Here is a 22342-nt window from a genome sequence, read left to right as displayed (position 1 = left end):
GGAGGAGGCGGCGGCGGCGGCGGCGGCGGCGGCAGTGATGTTAGCCAAGCAGTCGGAGGGCCAGCAGCAGGAAGGGAAGCAAGGGAGGGCTGGGGACAGAGGAGAGGGGAAGCACGCTGAGCTAGCTTTTTCTTCCCCCCACCTTTGTTCTGTCTGACTCCCACTTAGCCCATGGGGTAATGCTACCCACATCCAGAATGTGTCTTCTCACCCTGGCTCTGTTATCTCTTGAAGCACCCTCTCAGACACTAAGGGGTGCTCCTCTGAGCTTCCTTGATCATTGCAAATTCAGTCAAGTTGTCAGTGACAAGTAACTATTACATACACTAAGTCCTTTTGGTTTGGTTAGACGTGAGAGGTTTTGAAAGAAAGTCTAGGTATTCATCTCAGGTCTTTACCATTACTGTATTTAAGTTGTATTCAATTACTCATTGAATCAAGATTTCTGCTGAGGTATATAAAGAAAAAAGCAGAAAACAAACAAAAAAATCTTAGCTACCGAAAGCATTCTTTTTCCCAATAAAAACGATCTATGAAGCAGTTACCAAAAACAAACAACCCACTGTAACTTTTACTAATATCATTAGGTAAGCTTTTGAAAACATAAAAAGGAAAAACCGAGTCAGAAACTTGAAAACCTAAGTGTGTAAAGACCAGGAAGATATAAAGTTAGGGTTGACCAGAAGAAATGAAAGAACGTGACAAGCACTTAAGAAATTTATAGTAAATTAAATGTGGCTGAAAATATGGGAAAGAAAAGGTTGAAATTAAAAAATAAAAAAGAACGAATCAGAGAAGACATGATTAATATCAAAGATAGATCAGTATCATTTCTGTAAAGGTGATGTAGAGTCCTAAAGACAACCCAGTCAAAGAACACAATACAAAAGATGAACTTCCTACAGATACAGGAAGACTGACCTCTATCAAACGGATTCAGCAGGTACTTGTAAAAAGTGACCTGTCATGTCACAGTGACCCATAGTAAAATTCTTAGGATTTTTAGATTTTATTTTATTTTATAGCGATCATCCCGGCACTGAGTTGTTGTCAGTAAAGACCACGTGAAGCTCTAGTATTCTACGGTTGTGTCATTGATTGAAGTTAACTGATGTCCTCAGTCGTGTGCAGGCCTTCATTATTAGCAGATCTAGTTGCTGTTGGTTAAGGGACACAAATATGAAAGCTCTCTAAGTAAAGAACCCATAACTTTGAGAGTGCTTAGCACTCATGTTAGCATTACAAGGTGTGGCTCCATTCCTCCTGACACGGAGTCACCTGTGTGGGTGCTTCCACCGCTTGGCCTTCAGGAGCTGCCTCAGTTTTCAGTGCTGTGTTAGGTCAACTTCTCTGAAAGGTTGACCCTGGTAGTATCTTCTTACTTGTCCTCAAATGGCCCTTCTGTTACTTAGTAATGGCCCCCAACTCAAAAGCGGTAATGTTAGCCATTTGATTATGCTAGAGAGCCCACCAAGTATCCCCTTTAGATGAAAAGGGAGGGGTTCTCACTAAACAGAAAGAAAAACAATGTATGCCGTTGTTACAAAGGTCCGTGGAATCAACCAACCTTTTTTTCCACCCATAAACTGTGAAGAAGGAAAGACTTATGCTAGTTGCACTGTTATACCTTAAACTAAGCTAGAGAAGAGTAGGTGACAAAAAATAGAAAGGACATTAAATTTGTGGGCGGGAACGTGAACAGAAACAGTTCTAATGGATCACAGTGTATTGTGCCAGATAGTGCTAAGCCTCACTTTATCTTGCCATATAGGCAATGTCCTGTCATCACGAGAGAGAGAGAGAGAGAGAGAGAGAGAGAGAGAGAGACAGAGAGAGACAGAGAGAGACAGAGAGAGACAGAGAGAGAGACAGAGAGAGAGAGAGAAGCAAGATATTGTGAGAGAACAAGAGCACGTTGGTATAGCTTTTGCTTTAACTATTCTGTTTTGTTATTATTTATTGCTAATCTCTTAATTATAAGCTAAATTTCATCTTAGGTAAGTGTGTTTAGAGGAATAATGTATATTCTATATTGATGAATCAAGGTACCAGCAGGTATGGAGACTGCTGAACTATCGTATAGTCTTGATAGTACCTTGGCACTCAGGTGATGGAAGACAAGTAACTCAGAGTAAGAGGATGTTCAGCACCCTGACGATGCCATTCATCCACTCATGAAGACTAAGCCCTGTGGTTTTGTTTTTCCTCTCTTAAAATTTGAGACATGGTATTACATTGTAGAACCCACTGTGTAACTCATGTTGGCCTCAAATGTAAGAGGTGCCTATCTTGCCTCAGTCTCCTGAGAATTGGGATTGCAGGGAGATTATAGTCGTGAGGCACGGTAGCTGGTTCTTTGTGGTTTAATAGCTTCTCCAAAGGCAATACTGTCATGTTCAAAACATGAAAATCTGGGTAAAACACAATTAGTGATTTCGTTAGTCTGAGACAGGCTGCTTTAAATCAAAGATACTTATTTTGGCTCTTCACATAGGGGTCTAAAGTCAAGGTGCTTCAAATGGTAATGTCTTCTGTTGACAAAAGACCTGAAGTAGACCGGTATCACATGGCCACATGTAGGGAACATGAGCACGTCTGTGTCTTTACTGGTTATATCTGGGCTGCTTAGTTTTATGTTAACACAGACTGGAGTCAGTTGGAAGGCATAGCCTCAATTGAGCCCCCACCAGATTGGCCTATGAGCAAGCTTGTGGTACATTATCTTGATTGTTGATCAACATAAGAGAGACCCATTCACCGTGGGCAGTGCCATCCCTGGACTGGTAGACCTAGGTCCTATCATAAAGCAGACTGAGCAGGCCGTGGGGAGCAAAGCCAGTGAGTAAGGTCTGTGGCCTCTGCTTCAGTTCCTGCCTCTACATTCCTGCTTTGAGTTTCTCCTCTGACTTCCTTTGATGTGGAACTGTTTTTCTCCCTACATTGCTTCTGCTTCTGACTTAATCAACAGAGGGGAACAAAAAACTACAAATCTCTCTCAAACAGAGGACCAGGAGTTTTTCTACTCTCTGGAATTATATTTTCTTTGGAGTTTTCAGCCAGAACTCCACAAAATGAAAGTCTTGCAACTTTCCCATAAAACTACATTGGCTTGAACTTTCAAATTAGTAATAAGCAAGGAGATATGCCTGGTGCAGTATTTTAGATTCTAATATTCATAGCACTCTTTAAGAATGCTTCTTCGCTAAATGCAGCCCCTTGATTTTATGTCAAACTCCCTTTTCATAAAAAATAAATAAATAAATAAATCAGCCTGAATAGAGTGGATTTGAAAACAAAAATCAACTACTTTAAATACTAAGCCCTTTGTAGTCAAATCAGTTACTTTTGAAGATAGTAAAGACCTATTGTGTTTATTATTTTAAGCTATTAAAATTATTGTTGGATAGTACTAGCAATACGGGAACTTTTTCTTAAGGGAAGAAAATAGAAAATTTATACTGAATGTAATAATGAGGTTCAGATAATTTGCATGACCTTTATTCAAAAACAAATGCTGACTTAAATTAGTACAAAATAATTAAGAATGATAAGAATGTAATAGAGGAAATGTTTATTCATTAATTGGCCTAGGAAGCATAGGTTATATCCTCAAATAATAATATGTACCTATCAAAGTCTTCAAAACTACATTAAATAAAGGATTAATTGTACCAGAAAATTCATTAAAAGGCTGGCCGCTTGGGAAACGCGGCAAGTTTGACTGCACTGCGCTTAACCCACGCCATTACCAGGCGGGCAGCGGGCCTCAGGGAAGCACTAGACACGGCGGCTCGGGGTGAGAAAGGACAGTCTGGGATGTGAGAAAGCTGAAACTGGGCTTCCCTGCCTTCCAGCCCTCCCAACTCACTCCCACCCCAGTCGCTGCTGGAGAACCACACAGAGAAGTCCGGAACAAAGTGTCCAGGATCCACAAGGCCCACAACGGGGCCGGACCACAGGCTCCCAAACTCCTGGACATCTAGGCCCGAGTCACTAGGAGATGGGAGCAGAGTTGGGGACCCACAGACGGGGTGGGGGTGGTGGGGGAATGGGGAGGTCCAGCTTAGCTTGGTGGCGGTGATTGTCCTTAGCTTGGGGCAGTTGTGACTGGAAGCACAGAGAGGTCTTCTATGGGAGAATTAAGCTAAATGGCTTCTCCATGCTCCCCATGGCAGATCTTTTTGAAAGAGACAATCCATGGTTCTAAACTGTTTATTGACTGTTCATCATGGAAAATGGATGGATACCTGTTGCGGTAAATCTCCAACCCAAATATCAGCGTCTAGACTGGGCTGATCTACCGCTACACTACCACCTTCCAAATCTATGAGACCCCTTAGAACTTGTGGTTTCTCCAGGCCCTGTGCTTCTGCTCTGATTTTCTTCCTCCTCCTCCTCCTCCTCCTCCTCCTTGTCCTCTCCCTCTTCCATTTTCTCCTTTTCTCTCAACCTTCTGCTCCACCTTCCTTATTTTCGGTCCAATCATAAGCTCTCCTTTATTTTACAAATTAAGGTGGGAAGCAGGTTTACAGGAAATCACCTGAATGCTAACTCATTCCTAGTTTGCAACCCCTCTCTGGAGAATGGAATTAACATCAAATATAATTAGCCCTAGGGCTAGCCACAACACATACCATACCATACCAGCTCCTCAGGGTGGACCTGAGATTAAATACATTTTTCAGGGAGGAATGCCTGGGAAGGGAGGCTTCTTTGGCAGGAAGCAGGGAGTCGCCTTAGTCTCCGGTGTGTACCTACCAAATGTCCAGGTCTCAGGCCCGCTCTACCTTCCCAAGCTTCCTGGTATGGTTTAACCGTCCCACAGGGAGGTGACTGAGAAGGTAAGGGTGCTTGCTGCCAGCTTTAGTGTCTGGACTTTGGTCTCCAGGATTACTTGGTGGGTGGAGAGAGTCAACTCCAGCAGATTGCCCTCTGCCTTCCACAGTCATGCTTGAGTATGAACACACATGCATGCACACACACAAATAATGTAAATAAAAATTCAAAATTCTCCAGCATTTAAGCATCCAAGTTTTTCATCACTATAGTCATTCATGAGCCTTTAAAATATACTTCTATGAAGTAAGCACTAGTTTATATTCAACATTGTTGATTATGTTTTCATGCTTTAAAAAATGTCATTTAACCTAGATTTGCATAATGAATTTGTAATATCTTGTGAGTTTAGGTATTTTAAGATTTAATAAATATGAATAGAAATCATAGATTAATGTAAAAATTACTTAAGGTTCATAACATTTGCCCTTTAGAGGACTTTAATCTAGCTAGAAAAGCTGGTATTTAAAATTTGGAAAAAAGAATTTGATCGTGTCCTTAATTAATACAAAGCTCTAGATTTTTCATTAAATAAAGCCGAAGGAAACGCTTCATCATAAACATATGTTTCATGCTAAGTCGATGAAAGCAAAGCCACTCCGTTTCCCTTGTTCCTTATTTACTACGATTTTAATTTTCTTGAGTTATAAATGTATGCAGATATTATCACCAACTGTAAAATTGTTGAAATGGGAAAATAATGGAAACATTGAAATAACCGTAGAGAAAGAAATGAGCTTTGGGGTTGGGAATGATCGACATAACTGATCCCAGCAGGCAGGAGTCAGGCAGGGAGATGGAGTTGGAAGGGAGACGGCACTGTTATTATACCCAGGTCTTTTCTCAAAAGAAAAAGAGAAGGATGTTAGCTCTTTCCCTAAAGTAGACAAAGTGAAGGAAAGATAGCTTTGACATGCGAAGGATCCAAAATGACAATTGCAGGAGCCCACATTCATAGGGTGATTTTATCTAATGGATACACAAGTCAGATATATGTTTTTAACCGAATATAAGACACACACACACACTCACACTGTGGGGGCATATGATAAGATCTTGATGAAAACTGCTAAGGCCGAAGGCTTAATTATTCCTCACTCTCTTCCCCACCTTTGTTTTGAGATAGGATTCATGTATCAAAGGTTGGCCTGGAACTTGCCTTGAGAGCCACCCTTTACCTTCTGACCCTGCTGTCTCCTGCGTGTGCTGGATCACAGCCTCCCTCTCCTTCTTAGCTTGTAATGTTACAGGATTGAATCCAGAACTTATGCATGCCAAGCAACACTGCACCAGCTCAGCTACATCCCAGACTTATGCGACTTATTCTCAGCTCCATGGTTGTGGTCATTTTGCTCTATCGTAAATCAGCCATACCGGAAGAAATATAAATATCCCATACCGTTTTGGATAGTAGATCAGTTTGTCCTTACATGATAACTCTGATTTCCTTTCCTATGCTTCTCCAGATCTTCCAGCCCACCCACTTCTCTCTCAGAAAACAAACAGGCTTCTATGGGATAATATTAAATACAATAAAACAAAAAGTAACATTAGGATTGGACCAAACAAAAGGAAAGAGCCTGAGAGAAAGCACAAGAAACAGAGACCACCTGCTCACACACTCAGAAGTTTCATGAAAACACTGATGTAGAAGTCATAATATATACACAAATAAATAATAAGATTAAAAGGGGGAGCCTGACATGGCATTGAGATAAGGAGCCTCTAAACATGCCATTGAGTATCTCACAGTTTTAGTAATATAAGGGTCATGTGCAGATATCTAGGCTAATATTTATGTTGGGCCATTTAAAATGGGAGATCTTTAGTTAGATTCCTTTTGTGAAGTAGAATAGTATTTAATCTTCTCCATTGCCACTTGAAAAGCAATGTATGGTTCTCTTGAGTTTTAAGAAAGCTGGCTTAAGTAGAGTGAAAGTCTATTTCCTTTTTCTTATTCTGTTGTTATGGGCTGCCCGGGCAGCGGCAGAGAATACTGTTCAGAATGTCATGGGCCTGCACATCAATTATTCATGTCTAGAATAAGAAGCAGTCTGCTTCCTGAATGTAGGTGGACCTATTCAGATATTAGGAAATAGTTCAAGTACAGACGAGTTCATTTTGTGCTACAGTGCTGTGGTCAAATGTTGAGTACATATTTTAAGGTAGATTTAGAACATTTCTGTATGGTCATATTGTGCTTTTATGAAGCATATATGTACATCCGTAGTCCCCTTCCCCATTTTCAAGTTTCATACCACAGTGTTTGATGCAGCTAAATAAATAATCTTTCTGTAAGAGGCTAAAAGTTGATTATTTGATATGGAAACTAATAGGTAAGTGAAAAATTATAATTTGTCATCAGAAATGCTATACTTGATAAATGTTTAATACCTGGTGGAGATACACTTATTAGCTGCTGTTAAAGTAAAATTGACTCATATCAAAAGGGAATACTCATAAAAGAATGGAAGGCAATCGGAAATAATCTGACTTTTGCAGTTCAATAAAAATTTCAACTCTTTAGCCTTGGAGTTTTTTTCTTTTAATCATGTTATATAACGCTAGATGTAGTTGCTCTATGTAACACAGAATGAATTCATTTTTATTCTTCTTATATTCTAAATGACTCTTATAATGCAATACTAGTTGAACCAATACTTTGAGTTCATGAACATTTAAATTTTTTAATATTACTTTATTTCCCCTTTGTGTTAAGCACGGAAAACAGTATAATCTGAATACAATTTCTCCTCTTAGGGTTCCAGTGCCTCTCTTCCTCCTCCTATCCAGATCCACTCCCCTTTTGTCCCTTATTAGAAAAGACTGGGCTTCTACAGAACACAACAAAATAAAATACAGTAAGATAAGACAAACTATCACATCAAAGTTGGACAAGACAAACAACAGAAAGAGAAGAGCCCCAAGAGAAGGCACAGAGTGAGGGACCCAGGTGTTTGCTCCCCCAGGGGTCCTGTGACAGCACTACCCAAAGCTGCAGCACGTGTGCAGAGCGCCTGGTGCAGATCCGTGCAAGCTCCATGATTGCTGCCTCGGTCTCCGTGAGCTCTTAGCTCAAGTGATTTTTAGAGGGCCCTGTTCAGAGAGAGAGAGATATATATAGAGAGAGACAAACTATATATATATATATATAGTTTTGTTGTTTTTTTAAAATTTTCACTCCATATTCCAGCCCCTGCTCCCCCCCCCCCCATAGCTTCAAATTTAGTTTTTGCACCTGTGAGCCATCAAGCAGTAGTCGGGATTTGAACCAGGGCCCTTTGGATCCGCAGTCACTGCTTTTAACTGCTGAGCCACTGCTCCAGCACTGGACTGCTCTTTTAATAATGCAGTTCAAGAGTTTTGCTTAACAATCTAGTAGGCATTACGTCCCATGTGGTGATTGGGCATTTGAAAGGGCAGCTAACTATTCGAAGTTAGCTCTCATCTCAAGTACTTAGTTATAAAAAAAATTAGTTACTTAATTTCTTTGATCATATAATGAAGCGGTTAACATAAATATCTATTAAACTTACCTGCCTGCTTGAAAACTTCACGTGACTTAAAGCCCACATTCTATTTTTATTGGAAAGTGTGGTGGTGTATATGAGCATGTCCTGCCAAGGCTCAGATATTTGAATAGTTGGTCCCCAGTTGCAAGTGCTAGGGGAGGTGGCTCACCACCTTGCTGGATGAGGTCACATTGTGGGGAGAAGGAGGTCAGGGTTTGAGAGTTCATTGCTTTGCAGCATTTCTAGGCCACACGTGTTTCCTGCTTGTGACTAAGGAGGTGTGGTCTGTTAGTTACTGATTCCGCCACACGTCTGCCCGTGGCTGCCATGCCTCATCTACATAATCCTCTGGAACCAGGAGGCCAAATAAACTACATTCCCTAGGTTGCCTTTGGCTGTGATATTTTATCCCAGCAGTAGGAAAGTAATCCACACTGAAATCAGAGTCCTGGGCTGGTAGGTGCGACTTCAGCATTCTCACGCATGGGGTTATTTGGAAAAGATTCTGATTTAGTATTTCTCAGGTTAGCGCCTAGAATTTGCATTTCTAGTAAGTGTTAGGAGGATGCTAACCTGTGGATCTCACAGTCACAAGATTAAAATGTAGACAGTTATCTTTCAGTAGGTGCAGCTGCATAGAGATCTTTATATAAAACATTTTGTTTTAGATACTTCCCTCATTTGAGCATTTACAAACAAACACGTCAAAAGCCAGAGAGAGGTACCAGTGTTTGTAATCCCTGCACTGGGGAGGTGGAGACTGGCCTTCCCCGCTAGAGCTTGCTGGCTAGCCAGTCTAGCCTGTTTAGCCAGAGATAGGCCCTTCTACACACTAACAAATGTAGACCTGTGGATGGCACCCAATGAATGATACCAAAGGCCATTCTGTGGCTTCCGTATACGTACCTGCACGTAAGAACATGCAAAGCAAGGGATGATGACATTGGAATGGAGGGAAAGGGAAAGCAGCTAGAAATCAGAGTGAGAGGAGGAAGAATGCACAGCCGTCGATAACAAGAAGAATAAAGCATGCAGGAGACACAGGGTTTGACTGAATTGGAGAATGGGGTCATGGATGGGATCATGGTGGCTACAGGGCTGCCTCCTCTCAGTAAAGTCCTGGGATTAGTTTGAAACATCACACAAAGAAAACAGTTCAGGTATGGAAACAAAACCTTCAGTGTCTTCTAAGACACTCACAGCTTTGTTTGGGCCCTGTCCTCTCAGTATTACCTAACTTGACTGTTTTAAAGTAACTTATCTAACCCAGCCTCTTGAAAATAATTCTCTCCGGAAGTCTCATCATAGTCTTTATGGAAAGCATCATTTAAAGATGTCTAGCTACATTTATTGTTGTGTGTTCACACAAGGGCCACAGCAAGTGTGTAGAGCTGAAAGGAACCTCCTTCCATCATGTGGGTCCCAGCTGTTGAATTCAGGTTGTCAGGCTTGGCAGCTAATGCCTTCACCTGAGCCATCTCGAGCTAGCTCCCTCATCACCAACAGCCAGGATGCTAAAAACCACTCTCTTCTTTGTACACACCGAATAGCGAAGACTAGCCTCGAATCCCTGATCTGCCTGCTTCCAAGTCTTGGTGCTGTCATCATACTGGTTTTAAAAACACTTTTATTGACATTTTTATTTATTTATCTTCTTTCTTGTAGTTCCTATTCAGTTGTCCTATTTCTAGCTCTTCGGTAAATGTATAAATAATATTTTTTTTTCTGGCCAAATTTCTGTGTTGGGGAATCACTACCATATTCCGTTTTTCTCCGTTGTGACACTAGGGTATTGTTTTCCAAAGAAAGGTGACAGCATGTTTTCCTAATCTATCTGTGGCACATTTGCATTCTTACTTGAAACAAAGGACAAAGGTGATGTCTTCTCCAGAGTGTATTGAATTCACAAGGAAAAAGGAATTGACGTGTGTAGTTGCGAAGGCAGCAAATCTCACTTGGCCGGTGGACCAGAGCTGGAGAGCCAAAGGCGAGCTCATGCTGCAGTCCAGGTTTAAAAGCAACTAAAGTCCTCTTGCTAGGGCAGCTGTTGTCTTCCGTCTCTCTTTGTCTTCAGTTGATAATCCGGGCATACCTACACTGTAGAGAGCAAATGTGTTTTACTCAGAAGCCACTGATTTAAATGTTAATGGTATCTAACAACATCATCATGAAAACATTCAGGATAATGTTTTACTGTAGAACCTGGACACTGCCATTAAGCCAAATTGACAGCAATTAACTATGACAAGTAGAATGTGTACTTCTATTGAAATATGAAAATGAATTATGTGGCACAATAGATAGTTTGGAATAATTGCTAAGGAAGAATGCCATTGGAATGATAATGTTATATGCAAAATCAATAATTGATTTTACGGAGAATTATTCTGACCTACTTTTGAATACTTACTGTTAAATCCCATAATTAGGTTCCAAAGACAGGGTAATTTTTTAAAGTAGGAACATATGGATTCGGAGTCTAGATTTTAGCACACAATGTTCTTTGAGGTGAATTTATTTTAGATGCTTGTAATTTTCTCTTCCCATAGTTGAATGTTCCATATCTTTTCATTATACTAAAGGAGCAAACAGAATGTTTCTCTTTGACTCATAATAACTTAGTCATGGAGTGATTATCTTTTCTTTGTGATGTGTGCATGTGGGAAGGACAGCATAAAAGCAAGGCAGTTTTCTACAGTGGTTTCTAAAGGCTTGAAGAATATTTTTGCATATGTTTGCATTTGAAAAATCTGATCTAAGACCTGAGTAGTCTAATGCAAGCCAAAAAGTTTAGTCCCTGTGTGAGCTAATGACTGGTAATTCTCTGAAACTTTTGTTCTTGACTTCAGAATCCTTAATGAGCTTGTTGGCCCCTGCAAGGCTCTAGGTACTAGGGAGAAACTGAATTTCTAAACTGTAAGATAATTTCTTGTGAGTTCAATGAGGATTACATAATAATGGCATCCATAAAGGTAGCTTGTTTATTTGATTTTTATTGCTCCTTCCCATAACAATTTATACATTATTTTATTTAAGTTTATGCCAGTTTATAGTCATTATTTTTGGTTCCCTTTTCATTTCTTTAATTGAAAATACTTCAGGGCATGGATACAGTCCTTTTTATAGACTGCTCATTGGATACCACTATACAGTAGTTGGTAAGATCAGTAATAGGATGAATCCGTCCTCACCATGTAGCATTTGCTGACCTGGCCCAGCCTGGCCCCAGATTCTCTTGTCTTCCTGCCTCAACCTCTAGAGTGCTGAGGTTGCTTGTGTGTCACCATGTTCTGCTCTAGACAGTTTGTTTCGTTTGTCTTGTTTTTCGACAAGGTCTCATATATCCCAGGCTGGCCTAGAACTTGTTATGTGGCTAAAGATGACCTTGAACTTGCAGTTCTTGTGCCTCCAGTTGCAGAGTGATGGGATTATAAGCATGTTGCTACCATACCCAGATGATGCTGTGCTGGGGATCAAACCCAGGGTCTCATGCTCATTAGGCAAGCATTCTAACTGGGTACATTCCCTCCCGTCCTCTAGTTTCGTGTTTTGGTTGTTTGCTTGTTTTTGAGATAGGGTATTTACTATGTACCTCTGGCTGACCTGTAACTTAGTACAGAGACCATGCTCCCTTTGAACTCAAGTGTTGAGATGGAAGCGGGTGAGCTGTTTATATTACTAATGACATTAGAAAGCTCTGTACAGGGGCTGGTGAGATGGCTCAGTGGGTAAGAGCACCCGACTGCTCTTCCGAAGGTCCAGAGTTCAAGTCCCAGCAACCACATGGTGGCTCACAACCATCCGCAACAAGATCTGGCGCCCTCTTCTGGAGTGTCTGAGGACAGCTACAGTGTACTTACATATAATAAATAAATAAATAAATAAATAAATCTTTAAAAAAAAAAAAAAAAAACTCTGTACAAAGAGCTGGATTCGACTCACAATTTTAAGAATTTGAAGACATAATTTTAAGAATCTGTGTCACAGAAAGAATGGCATTTTACCTGTGTCTTGATCAATAGTAGGTATTGTATTCATAAACGTATTCATTTTACTGTGCTTGAGTTTTCTTCCTATCTTGGACAATGCCAGCCTTTGCTTTTTACCATTTTGATACAGTCAGAGCACTGACCAGCTGCTGGGGAAGAAATCGCCCGGCGGGCACATGATGTTGCTCTTCCAGATCTAGGGTCTCTAGCTTGTGTCTTAGTCAGTCTTTGTGTCCCTGGGACACGTTCCTGCCCTAAACAACTTAAGGGAGGGAGGGTACATTTTGGCTCACAGTTCTAGAGGTTTCTGTGCATGGGTTTTGGGTTTTGGTTCTGGACCCGTGGTAAGAGTATAAACATCCAGGTGCCAAGAATGTGTGGCAGAAAGCAGCTGCCCTATGGAAGCCAAGAAGCAGATGCTGACGGTTGTAGCAGGCTCTTCCCATCCCCTTTATTCTGTCTAGGCCTCCAGCTTGTTAGATGATACCACCATGCATGGTCAGTTCAGTTCTTCCTGGAAATGTCCTCCAGATACACAGAGATGTGCTTCCTATTCGCATAGGTAGGTCTCAGTCCAGTCAAATGATGAACTGTCCACTTCAGCCTTTTACATAGTCCCTGCTAAAATGTACCTGTCTCCTTTCCTACTTGGAGTATGTCTTACCACCCTTAAACCTCACCTGGTGGCTGGTCGGATGGCTAAGTGGGTAAGGTAGTTGTGTGAACATGAGGCCTGAGATCGCATCGCCGAAAGCCATGTAAATAGCTAAGCATTGTGGCACACTGCTATATTCCCTGCTCTGATGGGTGAAGACAGGTGGACTCTACCCCTAACTGCTAGTTCCAGGTTCAGTAAGAAACCCTGCCTCAAAAAATATGGTGGAAGTTGTGACAGAGAGCTCAGAGGGTAAGGCATTTGCAGCTAAGCTGCATAACCTGAGTTCATTTCCCAGAACCCACCTAGTAGGAGACAATACACTCCCTCAGAGCTGTTCTCCAATCTCCACATGTGTGCTGTGGCAGTGTATGCACACATATAGTAAATAAATGTAAACTTAATTTTAGAAAGGAAGGTCTTGAAGCAATTGAGGAAGACATCCTGATGTCAGCCTTTGGTCTCCACAGCCTTTGGTGTCCTCATGGGCAAGCACACTTACACACACACACACACACACACACACACACAAGTGCGCGCGTTTGGAAATTTTCTGTGGTGTTTATTAAGCTGTAAAAGCTTCCCTCTGTACTTCATACATAAACCTCCAAAGTGGTAGGAATCACATTAAATGGTTTTTAAACTTACATCTCTTTCCTCGTCAATACGTAGCTTTCTGATGATAACTTGTGCCCTCTTCATCTTACGTTTTCACCATAAGGACTTAGTAAAAATGTATTCTCCCACTCTCATGTCTGAGAGCTGGAAAACAATTGCATTATTGTGTGTACTTAGTGCTGGGAATAGGCAGGGAAAAGGAATAATGAATTTAAAATGTAGTGCACTTCAGCTAGACGGAAAGGACATCTCAGACAGCGGGAGGAGGATACAGAAAATCACAGTGGGGAAAACCTAGTCCAGTCAGACACTCAGAAGATTCACATGGCTAGCAAGAAGGATCTGTACAGGGTGCCCGTGACGAGGAAGCTGGGAGTTGTCCTAAGAGTTCAAGTTACCAAAGGACTTCGAAGCCATGCTAAAACTGTTGAAAAGCAAGTAAAAATACGTAAAACTTCTGACAGTTTGAGGGCAGATGGGATGACAGCCACAAAGAAGAGGAAGGTGACTTCTAATGAGGCCCTGGGCATGATTTTGTGACGGGTTGTCAAAAGAACCGTTGGGCCATTCAAGTCAGGAAGTATACCAACTCTTCATGTAGGTTCAAAGCGGCCCAGGTTGGTAGCGGAGATTAGGAGGAGGAGAGAGACTTAAAGGTGATGTAATGTCAGTGGTGGGGCTACAGCACGCACACTGTCAGTGGATGGTAGAGGTTGAAAGCATATGAGCTGGTTTTGAGAAAAGACCGTCTCAGGCTTTGTACAAACTACATCTACTTATTTTGTGTTTGGATATGTATGCACCATGGCACACATGTGGGGTCACAGGACAACTTTTAGGGGTTCGTGCTGTTATGCACCGTGTGAATGGATCTGACGTCGTCAGGTGAGGCAGCAGTTGTGTTTACCCACTGAGCCATCTGGCCGGCCCGCACATGTTGCACCATGTTTTGCTAGTGAGGTGGTCTAAAGTAAGATTTCTCCTTTTAGTTTAATGGTGGTGTGTTTGATGTTGTAACAACAGTCTCAACAGCATGCTTACACTATTTATTTGATCTTGCCTCTTCTCAAAATGGTAAGGCTCACTTGTCCTTTTAGATATATACAGGTGCCAGTATTTTTTCAGGCGATTCTCTGGCCATATAAAATTGTTTTATTTTGTTGTTTTAAAATACTTAGGTGTCTAGCGTACATTATTTCTTCTCCCCTCCTTAGTTTCCTTTGCACCCCAGACCACTTCTGCTCTGTATACCATGCATGACTTTATCTATATAAAAATTCAGGAACCACAAACGAGCCAAAACATGGGATTTGTCTTTCTGAGTGTGGCTTAGTTCACATAATGTGAACATCTCCAATTGCATCCATTTACCTACAAGTAACATGGGTGGAAAAAAAAAAAAACATTGTGTACATGTGCCACAGTTTTGTAATCCGTTCTTTTGCTGTTAGATGCCCAGGTCGGTTCTGTAATGTGGCTGTTGTGAATGGCACCATGGGAAGCATTACTGTGCAGGTATTCTGTGAGAGACTCGATTGCAGTCCATCTCTTCAGTAAACACCCAGGGTTTATGCAGAGCAGGGTGGAATGCTTTACCTGGTTTGAGGTTTTTGAAAACCATGCGTGCTGCCCTTCCTATTAGCATCCCCACCAGTGGTGTGTGAAGTGTTCCTCTTCGTCTGTGTCCATCTCAGCATTGGTTGATGTTCTCTAAGTAATGTATGTCTTTCTTCCTGGGCGATGGAATCTCACTGTACTTTGGATTTGTATTTCTCTTACAGCTAGTTAGATTGGACATTTTTTAGTACGTTTATTGCCCATTGTTTTTGTTTTTCTCTCTTGTGTATGATGTGCATATAGATGTATGCATGTTTGCATGTATGGGTGCACATGTGTGTTTGGGCGTGTGTGCACATGCATGCATGTGGAGGCTGGAGTCGGACATTGGATGTCTCGCTTACTGAATACTTACCACTTTATACTAAGGCAGGTCTCGTCAGTCCAGGAGATCACCAACTCTGGCTCCCATCCTTGCCCAGCCTGTATGGGGATCTGGGGACCCACAACTCCAGGCCCAGTGCTCGGCAGTGAGCCCTCTCCCCTACCCTTTGTTGAGTGTCTTTTATTTCATCTTTTGAGAACTATTGTCTGTTTTAGTCCATGTGTTGACTTGATTGTTCCAGTTTTAGGTTAGTTTTGTGAGTTCTTTGAATAGTTTAGATATTAACCGATGTCTTATGTGTAGCTAGCAAAAGTTTTCTCTTGTGCCTTAGGCTATTAATTTCAGTGGATGTTCTTTTCCCTACAAAAGCTTTTTAATTTCATGATGTCCCACCATTGATTGTTGACATTATTCTCTGCGGGACCAGAGGCTGATTGAAAATGCTCTTGCATAGGCCAGTATGTTGAGGAAAAGATGTAATTTAAAAAAAAAAAAAAGAAATGTCTTCCCACCTTTTTACTCCAGTGGCTTTAGGTCTCACATTAAAGTTTGTGATGCAGTTGGAGTTGGCTATCATGGGGAATGATACTCATTCTTCTATATGTGAATATCCAGCGTCCCTAATTCCTAATTGTTGGCTTATTGAGAAAAATTACTTTAACCCACATATTCACAGTTCATAGTTCAGAAACACAGGTCAACGACAAACTTCTGTGGACCTCAATCCCAAGAAATTCTTCAGATTTTGAAATGACTACTTTCACAGGCTTTCTTGTATCTTCAAAATCTTCCAGGAGTCAGATTCTGTAGAAATCTGTGTATCTTTCATTCTTGGCTCGGCATGTCAGCCTTATAAGAAGCTGTAACTGCCAGAGCCACAGTGAATGCGTCACTGTGAAACCACGGTGACATCTGAGGTTCAGCCAACACACTGGAAGGCATAGCGTTAAAGTCCCTGACCCTGAGACATGTAGGCTGTGGGACCAGAGTCAAGCACGTCCCTCCAGGGTGTCCAAGGCTGCACACCTTAATGACCAACACAGATGGGGTTCGAGGCACCCATGGGCTTAACAGGTCAGGGACCCTCCTCCCAGCTCTCCTGTCAAGCTGGGCCAGCCACCAGTGTCCTTTGTGTCTGTCCCCACCCTTCTACACCACACTGCCACCATGCCTTACCAAGCATTCCCAACCATGCTTGCCTCTGTCCCTCCTAAGTCACACCATGACTGAGGAGCCAGCCACCACCCCTTACCCAGCATTCTTGTTTACACCTGGAGGTGATAGGAACGTTTATCTCTTTTTTAACTTTTCCAAAAATTATAGTAATATCAGTGTACAGTGATTTGCCTTTTAAAAAAGTTTTCTGTGAGTCTCTTTACTTCCTTATTTCCCCTGGAAACTGGAGTAAATACCATCTCATCACTGGCTCATAATACCAGTGTGCAATACTACTTCCTTCCATGTATTTCTTGAATTACTCATTTTTAGATCCCTTGTTAAGATGTTACTTACTTGAGACGCAGAATATAATCTTGTTAGGCTCACTATAAATATTGCTAAATTAAGGACTTTAAAGCATTCTGCAGATGGCAGATTTCTGTAGTTTTGTTTACTTCCTATTTCCCTCCAGGCTATCTAACAGAATGCAGATGGATCTTTATCTGAAAATGCTCCCTTGCTATTATATCCAAAAACTGTAAGACTGGAATGAGGAAATCCACTCTTCCTGTCGGGACCACTTCTTCAGTAATTGATTTCACCTTGGAGATCAACAGTCTAGTTACGCCCTCCACTTCCCTGCAGTTATTAATGCAGTTTCTTGAGGTGTTTACTTCTGTGTACAAGCCTTTCTTCAGTTAACCGTACAACTTTGAATGTTCAGCAGTTGCCTTATGACCTACTGATAACTTTAAAGAGGCAAAGCTAACACATCCCCCTGCTTTTTCTAGTGATGGTTTTCAAATGCAGCTTCAACCTTGGCTTATGCTGCCCGTGGAATGGAAATAATGATAAGATTATCAAAATCATCCGCTGTAATGTTATAGAATGAGTCTCACAGATTAATCATGCAGTAGAGCCTGTTTGTAGTGGTGGTGTTACATAAGTGGGGTTTTGTTCTGTTCTTTATGCTTTTGTGTATTCACTCTCTATAGTGCTTGTTTAAATAAGGAGGTTTTAATACAAGTGTATAGTGTACTTTGAACGTTGTTCACGTTCTTATGATTATGCAATATACCTTTCTTTTTTGCATCTCTGCCCTTTTATTTAAGACCCATTGGGAAAGGTTCTCTGAAGGGACTGCCATTTTAACTATTCCCTAATGCACTTTCAAAACCATTTTCAAGGGTACTCGCAGACACCTGAGTTCTACAGGTAAGTGTACATTTTGAGGAGGGAGAGATATTGAGGTTCACCAAAACTGTGTTTATTTGGGTGTGGTGGCACACGGCTTATATCCCAGCTCTATGGAGGAAGAGACAAGTAGATCTCTTTAAGTTCAAAGGCAGCCTACATAATGAGTTACAAGACAGCCAGGACTATATAGAGAGAACCTGTCTGAAACAACAGCTACTTCATGTTTATCAGACACCGGCATTTTCGTGACTTAGCATAATTTGTTTGTTATATTCTAATGGCAAAAGAAAATTATAACTCTGGAGTATTTAAATGTTAAACCTGTGTAAAAATCCATGTATGTGGGTGTGGGAGGTTGTCACAGTGGAAGACTTGCAGTGTTCTGTTGCATGTCTTATTCCCGCTCGCTCCTGACGTTCAGATGTGATACTCAATAATCTTTAACTTACATTTAAAATGAGCCGTGCTAGGATAATGTGCAGTTACTGCTTGCCTTCTTGGGCACGTGCCTGGCCTCACATCCAGACTGGATGCTGTCATAGGCCCGGTTCCGCTGTCAGCCCATCATGAACAGATGGTGGGGTAGACCCCTGGGGCAGTGTAGACCTATTGTTTTCAACTGTAGGTCCTCACTGTCCTCTGCAGCAGCCGAGAGAAGACAAGGCAATTGTCATGGTAAAACGACCTCACTACTTCCTAGCTTAGTGCAAGGGTGTGTGTGTGTGTATGCGAGTCTGTCTGTCTGTCTGTCTGTGTACACATACATTTTAGGTGTCAAATTTCCTGGTGGTACCTTAAAATTTTTTGTCAAAGATACAAAATGAGAGTATACTGGAAGAAATTATGATCCTTTTAACTCAGAATTCTGGGTAGATAAAGAACACATGAAATAGCAGTTTCTAATTTTTTTTGACCTATGATTAAAAATACATTTTATGGGAACTAGAGGTGTAGCTCAGTAGTAGAGTCTTTGCATATGAAAAAATATGGGCTTAGTTCCTGGTATAGGAAAAGCAAAACCGTGGTGTGTGTGTGTGTGTGTGTGTGTGTGTGTGTGTACAATCATGTTTATACATACATAATTTAACCCAACACAAAGAATAAATTTTCCCTTTATGTGTACCTTTTTAATTCTTTTGTTATTGTAGGTAATAATTCATTTTTTCTCTCTCAACAACTTACTAATAGATTGGAAACTACAGTGTGAAAAACACTAAATAGGGTCTGGCAACGTAGCTCAGTGGGTAAAGGTTCTTGCCACCACGCCAAGCCCAGGCTTGATCCCTGGACTCATGGAGGAAAGAGAACTGAGTCCTTCAGTTCCCCTCCGACCTCCACAGACATACTCTAATAATGCAGGGCGTGCCTGCGCACTTACACACACACAGAAGTAAGTAAATGTAAAAGCGTCTTGAAGACAAAAAACGCCTCTCAGCATTCCGCATTAGCTATGAAGGAATCCACGTTTGTGTGTGCTTGTGAATTACCTGAATGGGGATGACTTCCCTGCTTCATGATGCGTGCTGCCTGCCTGGTAAGAATTCACAGTATTCTCTGTGACGTGTGTGTTCGAAGATCTACAACATGCCAGTGTATTATACAGTCAAGCTTTAATTGAAGATTTTAATGAGCCCTCTAATTTTCTCATTAAACATATTTCTCCTCATCGACTATAATCAAATAGTAATTTTTTGGCTTTTCCTTATTTGTCATCATCTAGATAACCCGTTGCCTTTTGATTTAACAGGTTATCCGTTCAGTAGTAGCTACCTGGAGGAGCTTGTGTTTATTTAAGGCTCTGTAGGAGAAGCAGCTAGGAGCTCTGGAATCCCTGTATCACCAAGCAGCGTTTTGAATATCATGGAGTTTATTTCCTAGATCTTTATAGTAATTGCATTTCTAACAAGTTATATTAAAATGTGGCTATCATATGGAAGTATGTAATCTTAGCTATCACTCATTACATAAAATGTTTATGAGGTAGGAGTTTTACTCATTATCATTGATATTTTCAAGGTACTATGCCTTTATAGGGAACCATAAAAATTATATAAAATTATACTGTTACAGCTCTAAGAATTCACAAAGGATGTAGGAAAAAACTTCCTGTCCTGAACTGATACCATTGAAACTAAGACTTAAAGGAAGTGGTTGTCCAGTGCTTGATGGAGTAAGAAAACCCTCTTTTGCAGTATGACTGGAGATAAACAAGTAGTGCTGTAGTGAATTGTGCAGATGAAATCTGGAGGTAAAGGCAGCTTATTCAGCAAAAGGTAGTTTAGATGAAAGGTCCAATGTATATGAGTGAGCTTTCTTTGTAGGCAGGGGAAGTTCTTGAGTCGTTTGCTGCCATTTTGAATAGTTCACATTTGCATTACAGAACTTCATGGAAGCCATTTTTTTTCTTTCTTTCAGATGCAGAAACAAGTGAAAAAATACAAGGAAGTGGAATTCTTCAGTTGTTTGCAAATCTGTTGACGCCACAGGCCTCCTGCACAGCCAAAGTAGCCAACATCATAGCAGAAGTAGCCAAAAATGGTGAGGTTTCTGCTCGGAACATCTTCAGTTTTACACCTTACTTGTCAGTATGTTTCATTAATTTCTGTTTTGATTTCCTACATTAGATGTTTTCTACTTTTTCTTGCCTTTGTTACTGTTTTAGGTGACTCCAGTTAACAGTTATTTTCTTCATATAGTCCCACTTATTCAGAGTAGAATTAGGGAAACTACTATTCATCTCTGCTCTCCTTTTGTCATTTTTAGTTCAGCTCTAAAATTATTTATTATTTATTTATTTTAGCTCCTCATCCATTCTTCCTCTTCTCACAGAGGAGCTTGTGTTTTCTGTGTGTGTTGTTTTGTATTGTGTTGTGATGCCTAGAGAGAGCCTGGCTAGTTTTCCCTGCTTCACCTTTCCCCGATTTGAGCTGACGTTGATAGCAACAGTGCAGTTGGTATGTATGTTCCCTTTTCACTCTTGCTTTCATAGAAAACAACTGTGCCTTAAGTCCCTTACTGAAATTTAATCTCAACACTTTGGAAAAGCAATGATATCATAAATTATATAATACTAAATTCATCCCATTGTATTATATATATCCACTGACAGATTCCTTGGGAAAATTAAGCAAAAGTATTTGTTACGTGATTTTTATCTGATTAGTGTCTTAGCTAGGGTTTCCCTGCTGTGAGCAGACACCATGACCAAGGCAACTCTTATAAGGACAACATTTCCTTGGGACTGGCTAACAGGTTCAGAGATTCAGTCCCGTATCATCAAGGCGGCAGCATCCAGGCAGGCATGGTGCAGATGAGCTGAGAGTTCTACATCTTTATCTGCAGGCCTCTAAGAGAAGACTGGCTTCCAGGCAGCTAAGAGTAGGGTCTTAAAGCCCTCCAAACTCCAAATAGTGCCACTCCCTGGGCCGAGCAAAACCAAACCATCAGAGTCAGTAAGTGAAGCAGCCTTTAAGCATAAGGGGAAACAGTAATTATAATAACACTTAGTACGTCTCACTTGGACAGAATTTGGTATTACGCCTTTTATTCTCACGTTTCATAGATCAATAGTTCTCACAGAGCAGCTTAAACATTTCTGATTTCATTTGAGTAATTACCATGCTAATTGGTTTTGCAAAGAACTGTTGTTTGGGCTAGTAAGGCAGTGTACATTTATATAAATTACCAAAAGTGAAGTTGGCACAAAACACTTTCCTTATTTGAAGCTCATCAAAATGCCTTTCAAGTGTCAGTGAGCGTCTGCATTGGGAAATCATATTTGATTTGATTGTTCACTGAAAACTGGCTCTGTGATTTATTTGTCATTATCTAAGATAGTGACCTGGGTTCAGAGTGGAGCTTCCTTCCCAGTTACTTGTTATCTTAAACTAACCTCTTCTAGTACAAAGCAGCTCGGCTTTTAAGATGAGTAGTTTATCTTTAACCTCATCAGAGTCACAGTATAGATTTTTGGAGAATCAGAAGGCAAGATGTATTTTTACTGAGTCCTCTTTTTTTATTATAGCATAAATTCAGTTACTCATAGTCCTGCTAGCAGACGTTTTGTCTAGAGGTACTCTGGAGGGCATTAGCTGTGACCTAAAGGCAGAACAGAACGCTTAGCACTAGCACTTCACATCAGGCAGATAAAGGATATATTAATTAGTGAAAGTAAATTGATATATTTGGATTTTTTTTCCTTAATTAACATCATTTTTTTTAAATGAACGGCTGAGAAAATAGAGAAGACTCTTACTCAAATGTTTTTCTTTTTAATGTAGAAATGCAGCATGATACAACAGCATACTCACTGGGATTGTTTCTTATTAGAAACCTGACAATGCAGGCGGTGGTGGCGCATGCCTTTAATCCCAGCACTTGGGAGGCAGAGGCAGGCAGATTTCTGAGTTCAAGGCCAGCCTGGTCTACAGAGTGA

General features: G+C 40.9%; 1 protein-coding gene across 4 annotated transcripts in view; it reads left to right on the top strand.

Annotated features, from left to right (window-relative positions):
• Nucleotides 1-22342, top strand: part of Rap1gds1 (Rap1 GTPase-GDP dissociation stimulator 1) — a 151656-nt gene that overhangs the window by 34705 nt on the left and 94609 nt on the right. For all 4 annotated transcript variants that reach the window (XM_021157709.2, XM_021157708.2, XM_029474994.1 and 1 more), the window contains exon 3: nt 20323-20445. In XM_021157709.2, coding sequence (XP_021013368.1) covers nt 20323-20445 — 123 coding nt within the window. The remainder of the gene's footprint in view (nt 1-20322; nt 20446-22342) is intronic.

The sequence above is a fragment of the Mus caroli genome, chromosome 3 (genome assembly GCF_900094665.2).
Source record: "Mus caroli chromosome 3, CAROLI_EIJ_v1.1, whole genome shotgun sequence".
Taxonomy (NCBI): domain Eukaryota; kingdom Metazoa; phylum Chordata; class Mammalia; order Rodentia; family Muridae; genus Mus; species Mus caroli.
This window is presented reverse-complemented; position numbering and strand designations above follow the sequence as displayed.